Source organism: Dreissena polymorpha, chromosome 5 (assembly GCF_020536995.1).
Source record: "Dreissena polymorpha isolate Duluth1 chromosome 5, UMN_Dpol_1.0, whole genome shotgun sequence".
NCBI classification, from domain to species: Eukaryota; Metazoa; Mollusca; class Bivalvia; order Myida; family Dreissenidae; genus Dreissena; species Dreissena polymorpha.
Window position 1 is genome coordinate 77,610,914 of NC_068359.1, and position 27,949 is coordinate 77,638,862.

The 27,949-nt window shown below is 34.8% G+C and overlaps 2 protein-coding genes across 2 annotated transcripts; both read right to left on the minus strand.

Moving 5' to 3' along the window:
* Positions 1–9,372: 9,372 nt before the first annotated feature.
* Positions 9,373–11,944, minus strand: LOC127831794 (uncharacterized). The gene is made up of 2 exons (XM_052356864.1): positions 11,523–11,944; positions 9,373–10,808 (listed from the first exon to the last, which is right to left on the minus strand). The coding sequence occupies exon 2, from the start codon at positions 10,658–10,660 to the stop codon at positions 10,037–10,039; it is 624 nt and encodes a 207-aa protein (XP_052212824.1). The 5' UTR covers positions 10,661–10,808; positions 11,523–11,944; the 3' UTR covers positions 9,373–10,036.
* Positions 11,945–13,295: 1,351 nt separating this feature from the next.
* On the minus strand, positions 13,296–17,191 carry LOC127830944 (TPR-containing protein DDB_G0280363-like). Its single transcript, XM_052355881.1, has 2 exons — positions 16,467–17,191; positions 13,296–15,455 (listed from the first exon to the last, which is right to left on the minus strand). Exons 1-2 carry the CDS (start codon positions 16,972–16,974, stop codon positions 14,188–14,190), a joined length of 1,776 nt encoding a protein of 591 aa, XP_052211841.1. The 5' UTR covers positions 16,975–17,191; the 3' UTR covers positions 13,296–14,187.
* Between the last annotated feature and the right edge of the window lie 10,758 nt (positions 17,192–27,949).

A 27,949-nucleotide genomic window follows, 5' to 3' on the forward strand; every position in this document is an offset into this window, starting at 1 on the left:
ACACTAGGCATGAATGGGATAAAAAGGATGGTGTTATGTTATTAGCGCAGACATCTGAAATTAAATTTCTTTCCTAAAAGTGATATTGTATGGTCTATTGCAATCACGATTGCGTTCACTTTTTTGTTGCTCATGTTATTATTATTGTTGTTTATTGTTATTTATAAAAGACTTGCTCGCAACTACCGTTATGTTTACACATGCAACACTGTATATTACCCAGTACATAATTGAACAATTAACGATTCGCATGTAACGCAAGACGCTAGAGGGCCGCGAAATAAGAAGCAATCTCCCTCAGTCGTAAATTGATGTTTCCAATATTTTTTTTATATTCTTTAGTCGTCTTTAATATACAACCCGCTTACAGAAAGACATACACTTTCTGGGTCCTGGTATTGGTTATAATAAAAACATTAATCTTATATTTAAAAAAAAACACATGTTTATTTACGTTGAATACTAAAACAATTGCTAAATAATACCTAAGTTATTTCGAAGCGAGTTACTTAATTGGAAATATGTTTCAAGATACGAATATTTCCATACCACTGATAGGTATAGTCTAAGCTGATTATTGTTTCGATATTAAACCCATTTATGCCTAGTGGACTCTCCCATCTATCTAAATTGGATCAATGTATGTCCAAAATTAGGGGAATCTAGTATATTTATTGCTATATTTAGAATATTTCTTATTGAAATTCCTTTCAACAAACAGCGCAGACCCAGATGAGACGCCGCATCATGCGGCGTCTCATCTGGGTCTACGCTGTTTGCCGAGGCCTTTTTTCTAGACGCTAGGCATACATTGGTTAAGTACGGATTCAAATACACGAAAAGAAATTAAACCACTATACGTTACTCATCGAAACTCTTAGGCAAATCCGCCGGAAGGCATGCATACATGAGCGGCAGTATCATAATCAGTGCTACAGAAAAGGTTCGGCTCTTAAGGAAATACATTACACAAAAAGATACTTAGTCTTAAGAGATACGACACTAGACTAAATGGTAAGTTCGTTTGCTGTATAATTTGAAGATATGAGTATTTATAGCCGTGTCTATCATGAAAAAAACCGGGAGATATCGGGATGTTCCCCAATTATTTCATAACAAAACTATTAAAAGCTAACGTGCGTCGCGTCACCAATTGTGCTTTTTAAAATAATATGACGCGATAGAAATTTAACTGCGGTTCGATAGACGATCAATCACGATGGTAACGGTCTATGAAAACAATGTTCGTCGCGCGTCTGTAGCAGGACTGGTATTCCCCTTTGCTGTCTTGACCAAATATCATTCTTTATCATACCACCGCCTTGATATCTGCCTGATATAACTTCGCCTGATATATTTTTTTATATCATAGTCAACAGGAAGTTCTTATATCAGTCAATGTTTGGAGTTACGTTGATTTTGCAATAAAGTCAACTATTTCTATCAACATGAATCAGGTTCAACAAAACAAACAATTTGATACCAAGAACGTACATATTTTATTATTGTTTAAAGTCATAAATCACAAAAACGTTTATTTAAAAGAAAATCACCACAGCCCGCAATACGGAAGTTAAATGACGTCAACAATGAGACAAGACATCTTAAATATCGATATAGTCATTGCACTCGCAAGTGTTGCAAAGAAATTCAAGACAAATGATAACTGTATGCTAATCCTCAACTATTTAACGAAACGATTTAACACGCTTATGTCAATATTGACACCATCATCAAAATGTCAATTTCAGTACACATCTCCAAAATGGCGTCTCTAAACTATTCGGTGAAGTGTATTCTTCGATTAAATTTGTCGCTGCAGTCCATTCCTGATCTCCAATTCAAGATGTTTATAATTAAAGCGGGTGTACTCTTCCAATTCGTAGTGCAAACAACTTTTTTTCTCCATACGATGTTAAAAATAAGCGATTTTTCGTGACGTCCTTTCGAACGCCGTTGCTACATGTGTGTCAACGTGTAAAAGCCGGATCAGCAAAATCCGCGTATATTTTAAATATAAAAAAGGAGTGTTTTGCAGATTTTTAGGAAAGTGTGGTATGATAAATAGAAAAACAGGTTACTGTCCCATCGTTTTGTAATATATCAGGCTCGGCACGAATAAAATAACGGCTCGGCAAGCCTCGCCGTTATATTATTCTAAGCCTCGCCTGATATATTACAAAACGATGGGACACTAACCTGTTATTCTCTATATACATAGATGGTGACGTCACAGCGTGTCAGTAAGACCGGTGTGTACACAATGGACCAAATATAGTATTATAATCTAAAAATATTTTTTGGCTCTATGATCACTCCGAATGCTATCTGATTATCAATAATTATTAAATCACCTTTTTTTATTAAGTCCAAAGGTTAGCAATTTAATTTTAAAACTATATTAGTCTGCTCCACCTTACTAAGCAGCTTGTTCTCACACAACCATGCTGACTGCTCTCACATAAACAGCATCATGCCTCCGGTACAAGCCAAACCAGACAGACTGCCACCATCCAAAGAAGCAGTCCTCCTCTACCAATCCCAACAGTATATCCCATCTCTTTCAAGCATTCTGACTCAGCCGAACATTTAAGCAAGTACCAGCCAAATCAAGCATCCTGTTTAGCGAAACAAAACCCCAACTAAGCAGCCTGTCCCAGAGCAAACAAACAGGCCACAATCACTCAGACAAAATGTCTGCCGTCAGACAACCAAGCCCCCTTTTCAGGTCCATCCAAGAAGCCACATCCAACAAATCACCGGATCAACAAAGAAGAACCAAGTCCCAGCCCAAACAAGGACATTGCTCCAGTCACCAGCCTGTCCAAACATAGTGCCTTAACATTAACAAGCAACCTGTCACTACCAACCATTCCAGGAAACTACAAACAGGCAGCCAAGCAGCCGCCCAATTTAACCAAACAACCCGCCCTCACACATTCAGTCGGTTGCCCCTACGCAACCAAGCAGTCTGTCCCAGCCCAATAAAACAACCTGTCACAGCCTGAAAAAGAAACCTGACCTCAAAAACCAAGCAGCATGTTCTACCCATGCCAGATAGTATGCCTTAGCCCAACCAAGCTGTCTTACCCGCTTCAACCCCTCCAAACAAGCTTGCCGTAAACCCAACTTAATGATATTCTCCAACTAAACCAAACAGTCTGACCTAGCACACCCGAGCAGTAAGCTCTCACTAAACGAACCTGGCCCTACCCATCCAAGCAAACTGCCTCAGCCCAAAAAATCAGCCGTATGCTACTGAACCAAGCCGCCCGCTTATTTTAGCAAAGAAACGATCAACAATCCTACCAAGCATCCGGCCGTCACAAATACAAGAAGTTTTCCAACCCAACCACGCAGCTTACCTTAATCCATCCACACAGTCGAGCAGACAGACAGTCAAATAAAGCAACTTAACTTCATACCACCAAGCAGCCTGACCTACGCAGCCAAGCTGACTGCCAAACCAATCGTATTTCCCAAATCTAATTAGCATCCTACAGTCATCCAACAAAGCAGCTTCTTCAGCCCAACACGTAAGCTGCCCTTACAAAACCCAGCAATCTTACCCTAAATAATCAAGCAGACTGTCTTTCCTAGCCAACTATGTTTTCCTTACCCGATCATACAGCTAACAGCCACTGCACCAAGCTGTTGCCAGCCAGTTCCAGCCCAACCTAGTGGCCTGTCCGAGCGCACCAAATCAGCCAGTCCGAGCCCAACCAAACAGCCAGCCCCAGCGCAATTAAGCAGCCAGTCCCGGCCCAACTATGCAGCCAGTTGCGGCATAACCAAACAGCCAGTCCATCCCAACCTAACAGCCAATCCCAACCCATCCAAACAGTCAGTCCCAGCTCAACTAAGCAGCAAGTCCCATCTCAACCAGGCAGCCATACCCATATCAACCAAACAGTCAGTACCATCTCAACCAAGCAGCCAGTCCCAGCCCAACCAAGCAGTCAGTCACAGTCGACAGAAGTAATCTTTCCCAGGGTAACCAATAAGGTTGTCACATTCAGACGTAGTAGCTTGTCTTAAGGCAACCAAGCAGCAACTTTCGGATCAACCTAGTAGCCATTCTCAGCCAACATTTGTAGCATGTACCAGAGCAACGGAGAAGCCACTCACAGCCCGGTGTAGTAGCTTGTCTCATGGCAACCAAGCAGCCAGTTCGGAACCGCACTAACCCAACTAAACAGGCTGTTCCAGGAAAGATCAGAAGTGCGCCCCACTTAACCAAGCAGCATGCACCAACACAAACCGGTCGCATGTTTCAGCCCAGCCAGACAGCTGAATCAGCTCAATATCAGGATTTTTCTATGAATCATTTGTTTTCTGTTTGTAACATATTATGTTACTGTTATTGACAATTGAATAGAACTTAATCAAGTTGTTTTTATTTGACAACTTAGTTAACACATTGTGTTATAGCTCTGTTGTTTGTCAGGTAACACAATTTCTTCATTATGATATTTTGCTTTTTCTGTGGAGTAAAGAAGTGACTGTGAGGTAAGTTGTCTCGAGATGTAAGATTTCAGCCTCTCGTTGCGTGTGCGTGTAGGGTTACGCCCAGTAAGTTCGGTGTTATGGTGTGGAATAAGTATTTGTTAAATCGACCTTTGTGTGTTGTTGCTGATGTGGGTTTAGTAGGTTTTTAGTCTATGAGTGAAATGGGTATCGATACGCTATTATGACGGAAAAAAACGTGTGGGAGGGTTTGATATTCATTCTAAGTGTAATAGTTGTGTCAACGCTGATTTGCTTCGAGCTTTACCAGAATAAGTAACAAAATCAACACGATTGCTATAAAAACGTTTTACTTCTTCCAAATACCCTTTTCCAAGTAAATGTTATTTACGTAAACAAGAATACAGGAATACACGTGTTTCCTGTCTTAAATTCATAATTTTTGTGCGTCACATTTTCAAAAATTTAAACAACAGCAAGATCACCAAACAATAGATAAAGGCTTACACATTTTAAGTGTTCGAGGTTTATACGATCTGTTTAATAGCTATGTTTTCGTCGTGAACATGTTTTCTGAAGCAAATCCTAAAACGTTATCAAAATGGACGTTTCATTGTTATTTGTTGCTCAATTGCAAAAGATTAAATGAGACAGGCCTATTTTTATAAAATTAATTGATGGGCTTAGCTGATGAGTACATTATTCTGGATGACGTCTGAGAAAAGAAGTTTTATACGTGTTGCTATCACGGATATTATGAAGTTTGCTTCTAAGTAGATGAGAACGGCCGTTGATGGGTTTTTAAAAGAAATCTTAAGAAATACCACACTATACTAGTGTGCACAGTATTTGTGTATTCTGTTTTAATAAACGATTTTATTATGTGTTATGATTTACGAAGATGATCACCGTGTGCTTTCGGAAATCGTATAATATGTCGTTGCACGTTGTTTTATTTGATATATGATACAGCCTTCAATTGTCTAAGTAACATGTTTTCACCCATCGTTTCAATTACAAATAATCATTGAAAGCTTGCGTACATCATCGACAACAGGTATTGATTTTCTATTCTATTTTAAGGTATAACATTTAGGCTGAAGTTTGATTTACGATCTTAGAATAGACAGGGTTCAGGATCACGTATTGAATGACATCAACTGTCTTAAATGCACTAAATATTTTTGCAAATGTATTTCAGTAACTTAAGATATTTGCAAAAATAAAGTTCTTCACTTTGTTATTACATTCTGTCCAGCCCGTGTGTAAATTCTGAAAACCCCGTTCATTCTGCACCCTGATTGAGGATAAGAATTGCGGAAGTAAAGTGTGTATTTTCCGTCTTAAATTACGCGTCGTGTGCGTTTATTGAATGTACAAAATGACATGCATGGTATTAATAAAGGGGGAGTACCTCTGCGATCTTTGATATTGGGAAAAGAAAAGTTAAAACCCTCAATTAGTTTAAACTTTAAATTATTATATCATTAAACATGTTAAAGCACTGCACACGGGATGAACTTAAATTTAATTAAGCATAGCATTGTCATGCGCAGAATAAAGACTTACACTGTAATATGTTGGATTGTTTAACGCAAGATGGGGTATTGAATGAATATAACGCTATTCGATGAAACGAAATGTGTCTTATGTTTTTGCATTATTTAAAGCAACACTGTTATGTTATATACGTTTTGGAAACTTTTGATCTGACATTGTTGGCACTGTTTGTAGCAATGACGAAGCAAATAAATACATTCATACAGAAGATGTTATTGTTACTCAGATTTGAAACAAACATAAGTTTTACAATGATTTTATCAAATGGTATACAGAGAATACGTATTGAATATGCTACAACATACACGTAATTAGAATTTAAAATGATGGGCATACGTATTGATTTTATAGAAACATACAACAAAATCTAAGCAGGCCCGTAGGCAGGGTTTTGAAAAAGGGGGGTGCGCATTTTCCCTAGAACATTTTGAAAATGAAACATAAAATCCTGCATTCTGGTGACTTTTTATTTGTATTAAGAGACTGAAGTTATAGAGCATTTTTATATGAAATTGCACTTTCATTGATCATACTCAGTGACTGATGGACATGAATATGATATAACATACATGAATTCCCCACTACCGTTTTTCAATAACCTCCTTTCTCGATCAGTCACGGAAATACACTTTTCATAATATTATACGGTGTTTAATCCGACACTAGAATGCGCGCACATACTTTGTTTACATATGCAACAACATATTTATAGAATGTAAAATCAACAATAAGAACGGTATAAAATATCATTAGTTAATGGAATCTTGATAAAATTGGTGTGTTTTACCATTCCAAAGTTCTACCATTCTTAAATCAAGCAAATTAAAAGGAAATATTTGACTTTTTTTAAACAATTGTTTGTCTGCTACTATGGATAACACCAGAAGCCTATCATTGCTCTAAACTTGCTCATTATGCATTGTACATCAAACACTGATTAACAAAACTTGGTCTTCTCTAATCTGTATCAATACTAAAAAGAAATCAAAATGGTAAAACTGGTTACTTTTATTTTTTTATGCCCCGAATAAGAGCATATAGTCTTTCCGTCACACTTTGCGTTTAGGTTCCTGCGTGTAGGTTTCGAAAAATGCTCATTACTTCTATGTCCCTTCAGATAGCAACTTGTTAGTGGGCATGCATGTGTATCTCATGGAGATGAACATTTTGAGTGGCGAGAGGTCAAGGTTATCCTTCAAGGTCAAAGGTCAAAAAAACAAATCCAAGGAAAGTAATAAGCTTCAAATGGAGATAATTATCTGTACCTGCCAAATGATAAAAAAAAAACAATTAATAAATCAAAGCGGCGCAGTAGGGGGCATTGTGTTTCTGACAAACACATCTCTTGTTTTAAACTATTTTTAACTAAATAGTTATATATTTCTAAACGAATTTCAGAAACATATAACAAATAAGGCTTCATAGAGACCCTATAACCACAAACTGCTGACTTATTTGCCCATTATGCTCAAGATCTGTCACAGTTAATAAACATTTAACATTAACGTCCAACTGATCATAATTATGTTATAACGTTTTAAATTTATTTTTACAAATGTTTAAGAGTAGGAATATTTTCAAGTGTCAAGTTTGACATTATAAAAACTTTGTGGAAAGTTCTGTATGTGGAGCTATCTTGGAAATAACTTCATCGAGAAATTAATTTTATGGTGACCTGTTGGTAGCATATTGAATGCAACATTATTTTAACGCTTAAATACGAAGACTCACTACATTCCGCGGAAAAGAGAAATAAACGTTTTTGCGTCGAATAAAGTTAGCTGAAACTTATAGTACAATTGTCTTTTTACTCGTCAAAAAACATTGGGTGCGAACGCACCCAACGAATGTTCGAAAAAAGTTTACGCTCTTATATTGCTAAAAAATGATCCAATACGTTCACTTTTGAATTTCTTAGTATTTTAGGCTTATGGGCCTATTCAGTCGACTAAAACCAGACACTGGTTTTGACACTGAAACATTTGTCGCATGGTTTTGAATTGTTGAATACCATCTTGGACTTACCTTACAATGGCTCACTTTCTATATCATCACGTTTGAGTCGATATTTATGCATGTGGTGTCATTGTTTTAGTGGCGCTTTGGACGCCACGTTGAATTTCTGTGTTGCGTAGTAAACTTACATAATTTGATTATCAAAATGTGTAATTTTCCCCCGTTACCTAGCTATAGACACAAAAATCATCACATTTGGGCGGATATTCACATAGTTATCATCATTTATAGGTTGTGGACGCCATCTTGACACAATATACTTTCTGAGGTCTAATTTTCAAATATTTGCCCGACTATTTAAACAATACATTCGTTTTCATTCTGAAGCTTTCGTAATCTTTATTGCACTCGCATTTTCACTAAAATTATCAATAATTAATAATACATTTTACTGTCTATGCTAAATTATTGCTGTGGATGCGTATTGGTTTAATCCTCTTTATTACAATTCAATATTGCACAGTTTTATATGTCTAGTCATTACAGGCTTAAACCGTTTGTAACATAGTCATATTCCCATCTCTTTAAAAAAGTAATACTTTTTACTTTTTTCTGCGGTCACACTAGTTTTCAAATCAGAAAACAAAATATAAAGCTTCACTTGTTTTATGTTTCTAAGTGAGATTGTATAAACGCACCGGTGAGATCAATAATTAACGGCACTCGGGCTGAAAACCTCAAGGTCTACATACAAATCAACATAACAGCAAAGGTTAACGTATCCAACTTTTATTAGCTCAGAAAGTAAGTGTTGTGGATTCCCGTGTACCCGCGTTTCAGGCGTCGTGTATCGTTTTTTACCAGTCATCTGCAAAGCTTTTTTGATAAATGCAGGTGGGACCTAAACTGGTAATCTACTGGGGACACATTATGTAATATGTATACACTTCTAAACCAAACAACGATTGACCCTCTGTAAAGAATGCCAATCGGATAAACACTGGCTATGCAAGAGATGCAGAGAGTCATGGAGGTGGATTTATTCGTTATATATAATATAATGTTACTTAAATGCTTTTTAAATCTTCTCTGAAAATAAAAGGCAATCAACTTTGGTAGTTATTGAGTTTATTTTTTTTATTGTGTTATACGACAAAGCCACATAAATTTACTATTTGACAAGTACAATCAAATATCGGTAATTAAAGGGATCTTTTCACAGTTTGGTAAATTGACAAAATTGAAAAAGGTTGTTTCCGATTCGCAAATTTTCGTTTTAGTTATGATATTTGTGAGGAAACAGTATTACTGAACATTTACCATAGTCCACTATAGCCATTATATGAAACGATTGAATAATTTGAGAGTTCTGTTGTTGTCGTTTAAATTTACAAAACTACGAAGATTGCTTATATAACGTATAAAATACTTCTTCTATGTATAGTCGGCGGAATAGTCGACAGGGCTAATGCGTTTTTACTTCAGACTAACTCCAGGACTCCGGGGGTCACTGGTTCGAGCCCTGGTACCGGCTACTTTTTTTTCCTTGTTTTAATTTTCTTCTTGATTTTTTACTGGAGCTTTTAAGATCCAATGTTTACATTTATCAATACAAAGCATTAAATGACAAACTTCAAAATATGCCAAAATCTGTGAAAAGGCCCCTTTAATTAAGGGTAATCTTTGTTTTCATTTTATCATCCACATGTGCAATAAAAATTTATGTCGTTTGTTTAATCATTATTCTTAAAAGAAAATGCTTAACTTTCCATAACATAGTTTTGTATTTTTGGTAAATGTAAAATTTTCAACAATTTTATATTAATGGATGATAGAGATGCGTATTAAAATCTTGAAATTATTACCCGAATTTGCGTAACTCTAATTATTACATAAAATCTTGCGTGTGTACTTTGTACTTAGAAAGCTATTCATCCATAAGATCACTTTTATAATGCACGAACATCTCCGCCTCAGGGGAGAACAATATTAAACATTAAAAATATCATCTTTTTACGTTACTTTCTTAATAAAAGCAGTATTTGGTTAGGTATTACGATTTAGATCGTAGACTACTCTTTAGTCCCGAAAGAAAGTTCTTTCCAAAGTTTTGCAGCTCAGCATTTCGTCTTGGTGGAATTGTTGGACTTGGTGTGCTTGTTGTAACATTTTGGTCAAGAATTGCAGCAGAGTGTGCACCATCGGTTGCGTTAAATCCTTGCTGTCCTGACAGAAGATTTAGTACTTGTAGCTCCAATGTTTGATCCACCGGATGACTGACCACAACTGAATCTTCCGTTTCTGTTTGTGTCGTGAATATGTCGTGAGCTCTAGGAATGTTAATGTGTGTATCATTTACATCGATCGATGGCGAGTTTACAACAGGAACATCATGCGGGCCTCCCATCATTTGCGTAACCTTTGCAGCGGCCTCTGATTGTGAAGCCTGCGCGACGATGACTTCCATATGAGAATTACTCTCATGCACTTTTCTGTCTAAAGATGCCGTATCTGGTTGGTTTGATGTTGGTTTACCATCCAGTGCATTTGCCTTATTAGTTCCGGAAACACTATCTGGTGATTGTGTACTCATTTTTGTCGAATCATTCAGCAGTACAGAGGTATCGAGACGTACAGGCGAGCCAGATCCAATTAAATGTTGTTCAAATCCACCCATAGGAATGGCGAGAGGCACGACTTCTGATGGAGAGCTGGTCCTTTGAAGGGCAGTGTTCAAGCATAACTTGTTTATGCATTCCTTTGTATGTTGTGATCTGCACGCTTCACAGAGAATTCAGGCAAATCACCGATAGCAGATTCTTGACCTACATATAAGCATACAATACAAAGAATATGTTGTGTTTCAGAAAATATAAACGACGTTTTACAAAATAACATGTCTTTAATTTCCTGAATCGCCAAGTTGTAATTTATAAAAATTTTGCCCACTTTGATCATTGTTAAGGCTATGTTTTATTAATAAGAAATATCGTACAATGTCAGTACAAAATAAAACCAGATATTTAACAAATTATTCTATACATGTAGTGGTAATACATATTCAAACCTTGGGTTGTATTAAATAAATCGTATTAAATGTATAATTCATCTTGAAAATGTCGAAATGAAGCAGTCTACTTAGAGCAACCAACATTCATTTCATAACATACAATAAACAAATTTAGCATTTACCAAATTGTTTGCCCTTAATCTGTTAATTACACATTTTATGGTATAAATGATGCGTTTTTGCAGCACAACAAAATAGCTTTTGTGAACCCGATAAACCGTTTTGATGTTAACTACGTTTACAAAATAAGCTGTGTGCTTCGTATCATTAAGTTTATCGTTTGTATAAGAAAGATGATAAATGGTAAGTTGAATATGGCGTGCATAATACAAAACAGTATATACACCGTTTGCATAATTGTATTCACGGCGACTTTATCTGTTATAAAAATGAAACTAATAACTGTTATAAATCATCATTATGCAAAAATTCTAATATATGAAGAAACAATGAAAGTACATAAGCTTACCATTTGTCACATTAGCTAAATTAGCTATTTGTTGTTTATTTGCTGTTTCGGGCATTGACGAACCGAAGCCAGAATTGTTTGTCCGATCGGAGACGTTGTTAGCTTCTGTGAACAAAGAAGCTAGCATCGGATGTGAGTTCTTTATAACAGCGATGCCTGGATCATGGTCACTATTGATATTTCTGGTCAATGGTTCTCCATCACACATACACGTAATCATTAAAAGCACTATTAAAACACAATGGTGCTTTTTTGAATTGCTCATTATTACCAGTGGCGTTGTTTATCTAATTATAGAAATATGGTTAATGCTATTTCCATAAATAGTTGTTTACTCGAGCTCGTGTATATGTAGACTCCGGCTTTACACGTTTATTTGGCAACACAATAAGTAAGAGTTTGGCGAATACACGTGATCCGTTAAATAATATTCTTATTAAGCCATTAACAAAATGTTGACAACATGCGAATAACGTAACCACTCAAACTCACTGTCTGTAAACACCAACTGAAACGTGTCTAATCAAGTTAATTTAATCCGTTTACAATCGTTTGAATTGTACGTTTTCCATTACTTGACAGACAAAACTCTCGAAAGTCGAAAAAAAGTGTATTGTATTTCAATTTGACTGTTTTATAGTTTTGTTTGAATGATGGAAGGTAACGCTTTGCAAGATTTAAAGCGACACTATAATTGCATGTGTGTAAAGCAATAACTGTGATAATGTGCATAACGTTTGTTCCCGATTGTAGACATGTTTACCTGTCTGATTAAGACGTTTCACATTATAATGAATTTATATTTCAATTATTTTTATTAACTGACGATTAGTATTGATTAGTCAGTAATATTTACTTTTCCACTATTTTGTCAATTTTTGATAAAATGGTACATTGAGTACTGCAGTGGCCTTTAAATTGGTATACTGAAACTGAAATTGTATAATATTTTTATTAAGAAGTTTGAAACATCATTTTGACATTCTACAGTAAAATCGGACGGGATTGTTCTTTTGAACGAAATGCAAACATGTTTGTTTTGCAAATGTCGTGGTTCTGCAAAAGAATACAAGCAGATAGTTATGTGTCATCATGAAAAATACTTGACGTAAGCTATTATATATGAACGTTTTGATATTTTGTGCGTGGTTTTGACTAATAACGGAAGTTTGTTGTGTAATATTATAATGCAAATTTTAGAAAAGGTCCATTTCTATGAGTAAAAATAGTCCTATCGCTTTAAGATAAATGAAACCAACACAGACGGTAATTTATGTCAATACCGCGATTATCGTGTTATTTACGTCAGCGTCTGTGGTTAACGAAACGTACTGCACGTAAAGTAACAGAGTGTATTCATCTCATCGTTCAGATCAGTTTTGGTTAACGATCATGAAATGTAAACATGCGAGCAAATGAGTTTGCATCAACTTGTGGTTGAAATAAATGATATAATTGATTGACGTTGTGAGATGGTCGCAAGTCGACGTTTACGAAATACATGATTAATTAATGTAACGTCTTACGTAGTCGATTGGAGTGGTTGTCGCGGTATGTCTGCATCAAGGTGTAAGTTTATGTACGAGCAGACTGAATGGTATGATGTATTTACATAATTTTCATTCTGTTACTCACAATATACGTTGACTCGTCATATAATCGCCAACAAACCTTCCAATGACGATAAGGCCAGAAACAATCCATGGACAATCAAACTCGATCGACTGTAAAACATTTTATTGAAATAGTATTAAATGTATTGCACAACTGCAGTATTATATATACAAAAACATCACAGACAAAAGGTTTTAAATAAAGAAAATTTATGTACTGAATAAATACAAATAGTGTTTTTTCACCAAGCAACGGCATTGAACATGGACGCAGACATTTTAGAGACCTAAAATTGGGTCTGATAAAGTCAAGTTTATAAACGAAATATATAAAGATAACTTTTAAATAATGTCACATCGTATTTTTATCAAATGCAGTCAGTAGTGATATATATGTTGCTTCATTCAATAAGTAGAAATAAGCACGGTCTTTAACTGGTCCAATTTAACCATTAGTTTGTCAATGAGTGTAAATTATTTTAATTGCGAACGATCTTTTAATTTACATGTAAACTAATTACTATATTGTATAAAATATGACTTTATGACCGCGTCATGCGAAAATGTGTCTTAAGACACTCGAGGCCAGAGTAACACCTGATCAGCCTGTGCGATCGCGTAGTCTTGTCACGAGCTACTCTGTCCGTTGATGAGACCACGAAATGTTGCTTGACCGCATGGCGTTTGCGCCGGCTAGGTTGGAGCTTCGCTGGTCGTATATAATATAATACCCTTTTTCGCTTGACGAGGCTGATACAATATTACTACGATCAATATATGAGGATATTTTAATATGTCATTACTAATTACCATTTACTTATAAGCATATTCACTGCAAATTAAACATACATTTAAACAAGTTTTTTTAGATTATTAATTTTCAGTTAGAGACATCACATAGTGGTAATTTTGTTGCTACATAAATTACAACAATTCTTAAAATCGTTGTCACTGACCATAAAAAAGTGGTATAGTGTTGCAACATTCGTCTTAAATTGAAGGGTTCTTGTAACAACAATAAATTAAATCTATTATTATTTAATAGTTCATGTTTACGTTTTTCGTAGTCCAGCTCTAAGGCCGGATATAAATTGTCCACCAAAGTTCTGCAGTTCAAAGTTCCTTCTAGGAGGAATGGTTGGGAAACCAGTCGTGGTTGTGAAAGGCTCTTCTACAAATCCCGATGGGAATGTCCCCATGGAAGCCACAGAATTACTATGCTGCTGCTGTTGTTGCTGCTGTTGCAAAACATTTTGTTGATTTAACTGTTGTTGTTGTAACTGCTGCTGCTGTTGAAATTGTTGTTGTAATTGCTCCTGCTGTTGTTGATGCTGATGTTGTTGTTGTTGTTTTTGTAACTGTTGCTGCTGTTGAAACTGTTGTTGTAATTGCTCCTGCTGTTGTTGTTGCTGCTGTTGTTGTTGTTGCTGCTGCTGTTGCTGTACTAGCTGTGTGTTGTCAAGTAAACCAGAATCAGACAGTGATTGAAATCCGTCAGTCTGAAAATTAACAAAACCGAAATCATTTGTTTCAGATTTTGAATTGAAGATATCCTGAGCTCTTGGAATGGCTGTCATCACAGGTACCACACTATTTCCAGTAGGTATTGTTCCGAAAACCACGTTGTTTGTATTTGATGTAATTGCATTTACAGCGTGAGAATGCTGATTACCAATGTTGATAGCGGTGTGAATATTTGCCGCACCCGTTTGAACATTATCGACAGACGAAAACGGGATTTGAGTTTGTGATGCTTCTGGTAATCTTACGGGCTGGCGTATTGGAAAATTCGGAAGGTTTCCAGTCAGTATCATATCATTTCGTATCCCTGTGCCAGCTACAACATTTCGCGGCAGAGAAGGGACGCCTCGTTGAGCATCTTGCAATGTGGACTGTTGTATACTTTGCTCACTCGAGGGCACACCGAAAAATCGTGTGCCGTCTGATATAATCGGCAGCCCACCGATCTTAACTTCAAGTGGTGCCCATTCGTCTTGCAATTCAGCTCTTTCCTGATTAACATTTGCTTGCGGAGCAGGCACTAAGGATACCGGATGAATACGGATTGTATTCATGGTGGCGCCACTGATGGGATTTATTCGTGTGGGCTCGCGTAATCTGTTCTGCTCTACGAGTACCCGGATGTCTGTGTTGAATATCGGACCAGACTCAAATCGTTGCGTTGGTACGAAGGTGTTAGTGTTTGCGTTGAAGCAATGCTTCTCTATACATGGAGTGTCATTGCGAAGTTGACACAATCGACACAGCATATCTGCTAGGTTCCAAACAGTAGGTTTGTCAAATTCATTTCCACCTGTATCTGGAAAAAATAAAATCAGCATCTAATAAACAATATTAACATATTTATGCCTAGCGTCTAGAAAAAAGGCATTATGCTAAATATAGAAATAAATATACTAGACATCCCTAATTTTGGAAATAAATTGATCAAATTTAGAAGGATTGTAGAGTCCTCTATGCATAAATGGGTTAATGTAGGCTTTTACTTATAATAGAACTAGTCGTATTTATAAGTATCACTATGATCAATAACATGTTTTTCTAAGCATTGAACTAAGGAAACAAAATATGTGAAATCGCGTACTTGCTTCGAACCGTTTTATAGAAAATTACTCTGAAGCGTGAAAAAATTTAAATATGCATACTGGAGAACTGAAGAAAACATATCAAAAACACAAAATTGTATTTATCTCATGCGAAAATGTTGTGCAACGCTGTGACTACCTAATTAATATTATCCTTGCTCTGTGAAAAGGGGTTAAATGCATTAGCGTAAAGTGACGTCCTAGATTAGCCTGTGCAGTCCGCACAGGTTAATCATGGACGACACTTTCCTACTTAACTGGATTTTTGCTAAGAAGATACTTTTTGTAAACGAAAAATAGCATAAAAGCGGAAAGTGTCGTCCCTGATGAGCCAGTGCGGACTTCACAGGCTAATCTGGGGCCACACTTTACGCACATGCATTAAACCCCCTTTTTTCACAGAGTGCGGTCGACATTTATTTGGAATAATTTACAAATCTAACAGTTGGGTAAGAAAAATAGTGTTTGGAATTATTTATATGATTTTGCGATGACCGCCTTATCGTGGGATATAATTTAAACACGATAATAAAATGTACATGTGTGAATTTTTTTTTATACAAATAGGCCTTGAAAAAAAAGAATAAAATCACAGGAATCCAATAATACTGATACGAATTGCTAACCTTAGCGTTAAGCCCATACGCCCGCCTGGTTTTCACCCATCTCTAAGTAAACACATTTTTTGTAAACATTTAGAAAAAAATGAAGAGAAATTTTCTTACCGTCCCATGAAGGATTAAATATATCCAGCCCGCCTTTTGTTCCTTTCTGCACCATTCCTACCATAAAATCTGGCAAATTCGGCATATCTGTTTTCGGAAATGTGTCCAAGATATTAATAGGATTGGATCCAATCGGGTTCATCGGTTTGCCGTCGATAAGTTTGTTAGCGATAGAAATCTGAGGCAAAGGTTTTAAATCACCTCCTTGAAACGTTGGCCAAATGTTAGTTTGCGTTTTCACCGGCAATGCAAACAACTTCTGTTGTTGGTTGTCGTGGTGCGAGGTAAAGGTTTCGGTGTTCCGAACTCCAGCGAAATCAACGTTAACTTCTTGAGGGTTAGTGGCGGTGTTGAACAAAGATGCCAGCATAGGATGCGAGTCCTTGGTCATGGTTTTGTTGGAGACCGATCCACTTCCTTGAAACTTTGAAGTTGGAATTCCAGAACAAATCATCAGCAGATGGAACATAATTCCTCCACAGCTCCGTATTCTCGTTTGGAAACCCATTGTCTTACGACGAAGAACACTTCGGTAGCTCTTTTATAACCTGTGTATTAATTAACAGTCACACACTTTATGACTTTTGAATTCTTAATTGCACATGCAGTATTCAATAAAATAAGCTGAGAAAAATATTGTTTAAATAATGTTACACTGTTTAAAATGCTTCTTTGGCATTTAAACAATTCTTGACTTTAAAATCACAATAAACAAATACGAAAATGTCTAGAGCGTCAAGTTTTATTAGGTACACACTTAATTTAAGGTCTCTATGAAATGTCATTTCCTTTTATATTTGAATCGATCGCTTCATTCGTCCGCAAACATCATACGTAAGAATATACGATTTGGCATGACTCTTGAAATTGAGATTGATATGCAAATGGGATCAAATGCAATCTTATTGGTGACAACGAAAGATGACGCAGATAAACACGCTTCTTTAAAGCAGCTTTTAACTCTTGACCATAAATATTGAATATCTGGTGTTGTATTTTGTGACGCCCTCGGTACTTGTCATAGTAATCCCTGGTGATAACTAATTAGGATTTAGTGCAAAACTATTATTTACGTCAGCATCGAAATTGACAAACGTACATGTGGTTTCTTGATTTGATATATGACGAACACGTGAAGATCTAAATACCGTTGTCGTTTCACAAATCAATAAAGTAGCGTATTTAGTGTCATAACTCGTTTCGAAAGGATTATGTTTGAACGTTTATTGGACCATAAAGAATACGAGTATAAATAATTGTTTGCATTTTTTTCATATCATTATTTTAAGAAAAGCATGTTACACAGAAGAGTAAGTATATGTTTAATAGTTTATCATTTTAGCATTTTTGTCTGTACGAATGTTGATCTCAATTGTTTTTTGCATTTCCAAAAAATTGCTGACATACGATAAATCTCTTTTAAAGCAGGTATGGGCACACTTACGAAAAGTAGAAACACACTATAGCATCACATAAATCATAAAATATAGTGACGAATTGTGAATAGTTATGTGTTAAGTCGGGAATAAACAGTTGACGAAAAATCGTAGAGTTTTATTGAACTTAGTTTTCTTAATTTGGTTTGTACTAAAAAAAAAATGATGCAGTTTTCAATTAATTTTGTTGATATAGGAATAACAAAACTCCCTAAACATGTTCGGCCTTTATTCACAGTAAATATTAGCCCATAATAAATAACAAAATGTATTGAAGCATGTCATTAAATGCTTCATATTGATAAATTTAAAAATTTGACCTAAAAATCTCCTGTAAAAAAGCAAACAAGAATACAATTTAAAAAAGGAAAAAAGTAACCCTCAACAGGGCTCGAACCACTGACCCCTGGAGTCCTGGAGTAAATAGTCTCCCGCCTTGACCACTCGACCATCCATGCTTATGCATGGAGCGGAGAAATTTTTTATAATAAACATAAGCAATCCTCGTAGTTTCCCAAAATATAACTACAACAACAGAACTTTCCAAATTATTCAACCGTTTCGCGTCGCACGACGCTTTATAATTTTCAGGTTTTCATATCGTCAAAAGATGCATATATAATTTATATTTAAGAGCATGGTAAATGGTCAGTATTACTATTTCCTTAAAAATATCATAACAAAATCAAAAATGTGCGAATCTGAAACAACTTTTTTTTAATTTGTCAATTTACCAATCTGTTGGACGGCCCCTTTAATCTCATGTAATAATAATTCCAAGATTCGACATAATTGCAATTCAATAACACTATCATTTAAATATGCACAATAGTAACTGAATATTAAACTTTCAGAGGCATTTCAATGCAGTAAAAACAATATCATCATCAATTGCTTAAAAACAGTTTAACATGTCGTAACATATCGAACAATCCCCATTTAATTGTAATACACCTCATGAGTAAGCCGTGGCAAGGTATTAGACGTCTGAGTATAGAGGTTGAATGTATACTCTAGTATTTATATCCAAACAATATGCTATTTAATAGTGAATACATTATTTTTAATGAAATGATAATATTGTATTGAAACCTCTTTGCAATATGCCATATCGAGGGAACAAACTCTACTACTACATTGTACTATCAAATGTGCGCACAAACCTTGGCACTCTGTAAAAATCATATAAAATCGAACATTGTGTGAACATATCGCTTTAAATAACATTAAATATGAACTCTAGCAAATACGTAAATAACGTCCGCTCCGACGTGTTTCATACCGTTTTAATGACGTTCGCCATTTGGGATTGGGCGTTTTATTCTGCGTATTCTATGTATACTATCATTGTTAAAAAACAATTTAAGCGGAGGACGTGCAGACAGCATGTTTGCATAATGGATTGATATAAACAAAGACAGCCGATGGCAAAACTCACATTTTAATTTAAAACAAAAATATTTAGGGACACGTAGTAGATAATTATGACATGATACACGCCGATTTTCCTAAAAACAAAGAACTAAATAGTCGTAATTAAACTTGCAATTTCACCAATTTATGCCTAGTGGACTCGCCCATCCTTCTAAATAGGATCCATTTATTTCCAATATTAGGGATGTCTAGTATATTTATTTCTATATTTAGAATATTTCTCACAGAAATTCCTTTAAGCAAACAGCGCAGATCCTGATGAGACGCCGCATTATGCGGCGTCTCATCTGGGTCTACGCTGTTTGCCAAGTCCTTTATTCTAGACGCTAGGCATAAATGGGTTAATAATGCACGAAGTTGTCACAGAATAATGATACGTGTAGTTATCACTTAAAACGTCAAAACATAGTTAAACCATAATATTAGTCACACTTTTTATCAATCAATATGTGTACACTATAGCTTTTTAAAAGTCAACATTAGAACCATTTTTGCATGACTCAGGTCATTACGCACAGGCCGAATATCTTCTCCAAAGAAGATTTTGTTTACTTGGACTTATTTTGTTTTTAGAAACGTCAACGCGGAGACAGTCACTGTTTTAATACAACGTTTGTAGTTGAGTATTATCTAGTATTATCATGGTAATGTGTGTTGATTTGTTGTTAACTTATTTTAAATTCCAAGTGTACATCAGTACTCTAAGGTTAAGTGGTCGTAATAGTCTTATACAATTAAAAACAATTTATAATAACCAAAATTAGATAAACATCCATAAATATCTTTCAAAGTTTCCCATAAACAATTGAGGGCGGGATCCTTAAGTCAAAATATAGGCTATTTGGGTCACTACATTTTATTACTGCAATGTGTACATCATATTGTTTTAAAACAAAGGAGAAACTCGTGTTAGTTGAATGTTCATTTTCCTCATTTGAATACAAATTAACTCAGGTCGAGTCGCGATCACAGCTGACGGAAAAGTCAGCGGCGGGAGCGAACATGGTGGTGTCTAAACTACAACCAGAGCCTTATAGAGTTGAAAATCCAGGATATCCGATATGTAAGTGCTGTAAGAAAATCAGACAATAACATTAATTGACACATATGCGAATAAATTATTTGCATATAGTAGATTATCAACAAAGCTTAGCATATAAATTTGTATTGAATGTGTTTAGGATACTGTTTCGATTTGCATTGCAATTAGCATAATACAATTGTTACACAATAGTTTGGTAAATGCGTTTTCTCAGCAACTATTTCAATAAGAATTGCAATTATGTGCCTATATTAAACACTTTTTGTTGTAATTATGTTAAAATTAATTACAAAAATAAGCGTGCATCGATGACGCTCCGAACTCCGAAGTAACATTGCTTTGCAAACTTATGTTATTTGTTTGTTATGTTCTAAACATAATAAAACTTACCGACGGGTTTAATTTATGTTTGAAATAGCATTGATGAAACGAGAGTACAAACTTGTCACAAAATACGCTCGATGCACGCATTTATCAAATAACAAAACTTTACAAAGATATTCTTATTATGAGTGAATACGGTAACTGTTTCCGGAAATGGTTTGCATTTTAGTGGCCACAGACAGGACGAGCGAACATTAATAAAATCCAATGTCAACTAGTAATATTGTCTCTATTAGAATAATCTGCAATATACACGCAAAGCTGCTATATATTAATGAAATCCAGCTACTTCAAAATAAAATTCAAAAGAATATGCAGCTGCATATGCAAAGTAAGCAATTTACACGAAAAAAACGGCTATGTGCATGAAACCAGGCTATTAAAGCAAACTTACAATGTGCGACTAGCCCAGCAATTTAAATACATATTTTGCATAATAAAAGTTATAATTACAATTCCGGTTAAATCCAGCTCGATGAAAATTCGCCAATTTTCCACTATTCGTAATGTTATAACAGAATCTCAAAACAACTTGTAACGAAAACAACTAACGATGGTCTATCAAAGTGACGGAGAAACACGCTATTGTCAATAAAATATAAAAAGCAGGGTTTGTTGTCAATGGTTAATATAATCCTAATCAAACAGGCATCCTACTCATTAAGTAATGCCATGTGTCTAGTTCTAATATCATGACCTCTAACAAAGGCGAAGTTGTCTTGCTTGATTTTCAAAGGCTTCAAGTTAATTATAAATTTGGACAATACATGTTATCAACCACGACTAAAAAAAGAACTCTTGCAGCGCTTTTATGTTAGTTGTTTACTTTAGAACAAGAAAACTGAGAATTTAAAATGACTCGGTTTATACTGAATGGAGCGCAACTTGAAAATCTTGTTAAATTGGTGATTTTAATTACTATGTTTACATGAATAAAATCAAAGGTAGCAAATTTCTATGGAGCTTTTATATAATAACAAACGCTGCGTTTGATATATCGTGAGAGGAGTGATAAAATTAGATCATGTAGAAAAGTACGATGGCTTTCGTGTATTCATAATGATTCATATTTGATTGCGTGTAGATAAACAAAAGCGTAATGCTTTTAAAACTGCCACGTCAACGATTGGGAAAGTGATAAGAAGATAGTTTCAAATGATAAAAATGATAAGTTTTAATTGGACTGATTGAAATACCATAGTGGTTACTTTATTCAATTTCAAATAACACGGTCAAGTCAGTTCGATGCATTCTTTCAAGAAGCTCCCAAGACGCATTTTCTACTATTTGCAATTCTTTGGTTATTGTTCAGAAATAAAGCATGGTCTTCGAATGCCTAAGACCGGATTCAATCTCCATACCCATTTTCATTTTTTTAAAAGAACATTTCACTTATTTTTTACTTTCTCTGTTAATTCAATATAGCAGTTATACACTGCAGTTGTCGTTGATGTATCTGCGTTTTGAATATGCGTACAAACAAGTTTTTTAAGCTTCATATATGGGACAAATATTACCATTTCATGAAACAATATTTCTAATGAATAAGCTTAATTATGTAAAAACTCAAAATAGAGTAGTCATCGTTACTAAAATCAATTGATAAATGAAAAACATAGGCAATTTGATACAAAGACGTTTTTAAGCATTTGTATTAATTTTTAGCAACGTTTGGCCATTTCACAGAAGACATGTATTGCATAAGAATTAATTCTACAAACGCAAATGATGACAGCACATATCAGCCCATTGCGATATCCGTTAGCTGCATCCGCTGAATGGTTGGCGTCGTCAGCGGGATGACCTACAGTTGCTTGGAGACAATCCGCAATAGTACCTGGACGCTGATGACTGTAATGAATGTGGCAGATTTCATAACGTCAGCAGGTTCGTATTGCAAACTGCAACTGAGTAGGCAGTTGGCTACCATTCATGTGTCTATATTGTCAGTTGTAATATTTCGCAAAATGATATTACTTGTTGCCATGTATATCTCGGTTAGATCCTGTAACCGATTCCACTGTGTGATTGGAATTATTGTGAAGCGTTCATAGTACGGGCGTGGGCGGATTAAAACGGTTAGACCGCCATACATTTGTTTAATCCACACATTTATACACACATCAGCTCATGTTTCTATCGCATTTAATGCATACCTTAATTTAAAAGACCTAAGTACATTGTTTAAGTGTTAAGTTTTTTCGGAAAGTTTTTTGTCGTTGTTAATTTCAGGTTACTTGTCAACTACAGTGGTCGACAAATGCACCTCTACTTCCTTCATCCAAAACATATCCTGCAAGTTGCAAAGCGCCGTTACAACATATTAAAGCATGGTGTCATTGTTCCTCACTATTGCTATTGCTGTCTATGTGAAAAACTTTCACGACGCCGTTCTTGGAAAATATTTTATTTAACTACAATCATTGTGTCCTGGATAATTCCGGGTAATAACACATTTATTTATAAATATTATACTTGAAACACTATACATATTGATTTGTCGAAACGGATTTTACAGTAATGTTATCATATATATATATATATATATATATATATATATATATATATATATATATATATATATATATATATATATATATATATATATATATTGCAATATATACGCTAGTCTGTATGCAAACTGTTTTAAAAATCAATTTTAACAATTGTATTAGTTATTTAGTTTTTAAAATGGTATGTTGTGGAGTTTGAAAAGTTATATTCGAACACTGACACAAAAAACGTAATAAAACGAGACGGTGTTTGACAATTAAACGATATTTTGCATTGTTTCCCAAGTATATTTAAAGCGATTGACTTTTAGTGCCTTTACGATTAAGAGTCATAAGGATACCGCCTTATTTTTAAGTATATGCTATTTTATGAAGGTATCGTGATAGGAGTCGCATTACAACAGAGTATGTTGGGTCGTGGAAAAAAATAAGCAAACACGATTGGCACCGGTCCTTGGAGCTGGATACATTCAACGATATAGGCAACGCACAAAAAAACAAAATGCTGTAGGGAAACCAGTCGTTATGTTCTAATAGCCTAATTTTACGTTCTGATCAAACTAAATTGGCATGTTAACAAATTGATCAATAACAAGGACAAAATTCATGTTTACATTTTCCAAATTATGTTTGCTTTTTTTAACATTTTAAAACACTGCACTTATTTAATGTTGTCTAATTAGTTTGATGAAGTTACATATATGATGAGTAGCCAGATTTTAAATCTGGAGTTTTACAAACTCATGTACAAATATCAACATTTGAGTACCTTCATTATTGATTTCACACATAAGAGCGATTTCATCCAGACTTTCGATCAGACGAGAGGGATTTCCTGTTTGTCTAGTTATTTCGGATATGATAGAAAATTCGGGTTTTATTCACTGCAATCTCAAACAACGACTCCATGGCAAACAGTAAGACACGGTGATTTGATATCTTCAAGCGTGTGTGTTTTTAAAGTCATACCATAATGTGTTAAACTCCTGGATATTACAAATAACACTGAAGAAAGACCTTTGATCTTGAACATTTGGCCTTGATATTGCAGAGACAATCATGAGATTTGATGGTCATGGGAAGTACTACAATACTCCTAGACATGTACAAGTTTCAGAGCTGAAACGAAAATGCATGGCCTGTGACATTTAATTCTGACCTTAACGTTTTATGTAGGAGGATGGAAAAAGTCATAAGAAATAACGATGTTATACAACAAACATGTCAGGCATGTAATGGGGACTAAGCAAAAGCAGCATTCGGGCAGACGGCAACCACTCAGTCAACAAACCAACCTTACAGACGGCAACCACTCAGTCAACAAACCAACCTTACAGACGGCAACCACTCAGTCAACAAACCAACCTTACAGACGGCAACCACTCAGCCAACAAACCAACCTTACAGACGGCAACCACTCAGTCAACAAACCAACCTTACAGACGGCAACCACTCAGTCAACAAACAAACCTTACAGACGGCAACCACTCAGTCAACAAACAAACCTTACAGACGGCAACCACTCAGTCAACAAACCAAACTTACACCCAAACATGATGCGACTCCTATATCCATCAAAAGAGATTATTAAAATTAAACGTGTTCCGTAAACACAATATTAGTCATACTGTAGATAATTACTATCAACCATCGAATTGAATTATAATGTATTGCATTTAAACACATGCATTGACAAAAGTATTACCATTATTCCATTAAATGCATATATCATCTTCCTCAGAAATCCCTAAGTACTTTGAATGTTAAAACACCCGTCAGAAACAAGATATCAAATAAAACCCGCAAACTCATTAACTTTACTCATAACTGAGCCATTCAATTTTGAAGTGTTACGTTATAAAAGTCTCCAAGTGTATATTAAATTGCTATCTCATATTACCGTTACATGTACATATTTCGCGACTTTTAGTGTCCTAAACATAAACATTTACGCTGACATATTTAATATACTGCAATTTATGCAATATTGTGTGTTTATATTTGTTAGACATAAGAAGTTGTGCTTTTATTGTTTTACGCAATTGTATTCAATTTGTTGTATTGAATACAGTCAAAGATTAAACATTTCAAATTATCATGACTGTGAGCAATTTAACTTATTTCGTATAAAAAACGGACTAGGTACGGAATATATATATATATATATATATATATATATATATATATATATATATATATATATATATATATATATATATATATGAATATATATATATATATATATATATATATATATATATATATATATATATATATCTATATATATATATATATATATATATATATATGTGTGTGTGTGTGTGTGTGTGTGTGTGTGCGGAAAACTAGGAATATTCTATAAAAACGCTATGAAATACTAAATGTAGGATCCGCTACCTAAATAAAATGACAACAAATATGGCCGACATTGTACCTGACAGATTGGGTCCTTTAAAGAAAAAGCAATTTGCTATATTGAAAGAGAAAGATTAATGAAAGTGTTATTATTGTTCATATTAATGTGACTGGACTTAATGTTAAACGTCAACTAATGCATGGCAGTGTTGATATTTATGAAGAAAACGATTCCTGGAAATACGAATGTCAAACGCTAAAATTTTGACCACTGTGAAGAATAACGTTTAGAATCCGTGTCACTTACAACATTTAATATTGTTGGTGAGCAGTAAAAGGGGATGAAGTGGATTTATGCTTGTGTGATGACTGTAGCCATGTGCACGGGTTATCGTACGGCAAAACCCATCACGTAGAGTCTTCAACTTTTCAAGAAAGGCATGCCTTGTTTTGCTATCAACACAAAGCTCGGAACAGGAAGGTACAAGGGTAATGCAATATAACAGATTTTTTTATTCATAATTGGAGTAAAGTAGATTTTGTAGAAAAAGTGCACCCTGTCAGTGATTTTTACCACATAATCAGGCTCGTATTTGCTTTCATTTTGAAAAAGAAAATATGCCATGTAAGGAAAAAGTTGTGTTGTAAATGCATGAAAATCAAGGACAGCATATTTGAATTTTATGACCAAGTAATGATGTTTTCCTTAAACAAACAACAAAAAATTATATGATGTCCCAAATACTAAAAGTCCTTTTCTGAAAATGATATGCCAATGACTGCTATTTGTGTGATCACCAAAATTATGTATTCTGGTTATTCAAATTAAAATGCTGCATATTTATTATCTTTTCAGCAATGATCAACAACATTGGTGGTCCAGGAACGGTTAATTACTTTTTGTCAACACTGTATGTTCCAATGATCAATTGAACTTGAAGAAAATGGAAATACATGCGGGAAGGACGTACATTCATCAAGTTTCAACTATCTCCTTTATAGCAGACAGGCTTATAAGATGGAAAAGAAGTAGGTATTTCGCTGATTTATGTGATTGTTAATGTAGAACCAATGTTTTAAGTAATAAATAAAATTAAACGTTAATAGTCAGTTTCATATCCAGTAGGGATAATACATGTGTTTGGTATTAACATTTAAATGGAGAATGTATATATGTGGTGTTTACACTTACTTATTAATCCAGTTTAAAAGGGTGTATCATATAAAATACTAGTAATGACATGCTATGTCGTGAATGTCTGAATAAATAAAAACGATGACGCATATCATAATGGATTATGTCACACTTCTCATGAAACACTAATGTCAGTTCTTACTCCTATACAAGTGCTTGTGTATTTGACATCTGTATATGATTGTTTTGTTACATAACGTGAAGAAAATGTTGTCAATTTATAGAACCAACTTTGAAAAGGCTTATTGAAGCCAAATGAATAAGAAAAGACCAAATATTTTTATTTTAATAAATAAAAATGGTTAAGATTATTCATACACAATTTGCAATTATGCATAATTTTGTTCGACTGAAACTTATTGAAGTTCTTATGAACCTGCCTGAATATAACTACATGTACTAGTCGAATAACAAATTCAAAGGAACAATGGTGTTATCTTTTCAGTGATACATTGTACGCTGATTATCTGTGAAGGAGGAAAATGAAACCAGACAGATTATGGACTCGAATTCAACCCGTAAAAAAAGCTAGGAACTTGCAGTCACTGAGTGTTCTTGTTTTCAGTCATGTGTTCAATGCTGCAACAACATAAATAGTATAGCTGGCTCTGGACTCAACCTTATGCATCTTAAAATGATCTTTGAACGCGATGGTCTCAAGAACAATTTTATAATGAATAACTCTGACGGTCAGCCCAGGGTCACCAAATCCAAGCGTCTTTTGGAGACACTTATTCCAACCTGTCGAAGTTCTTCAAAGAACTACCATGACAATCATGTATTTTTTTGTTTGTCATAATAAGTTTAATGTTTATTATCACTAGTATGAAAAGTCATTGATAAATTGATACATCTATTTTCCTTTAAACGTGTTTGATTGAATGATTAAATGTGCGCCTTGTTACTTAATTATTAATGTTCTTATTTCCCTGTAACATTTTCAAGTCTTATTTATAGAAGAACGCATTTCACGTGCAATTTCAAACTAGGTTAGCAAATCTTACTGCACTGGGTAGGTTCCATCTCACATATGATATATCTGATGCATGTATGTTTATATGTTTATGAGTTTATTATATGCTTTTCCTCTTTTTTTATCTATTTATAATAATTTTTAAACATTT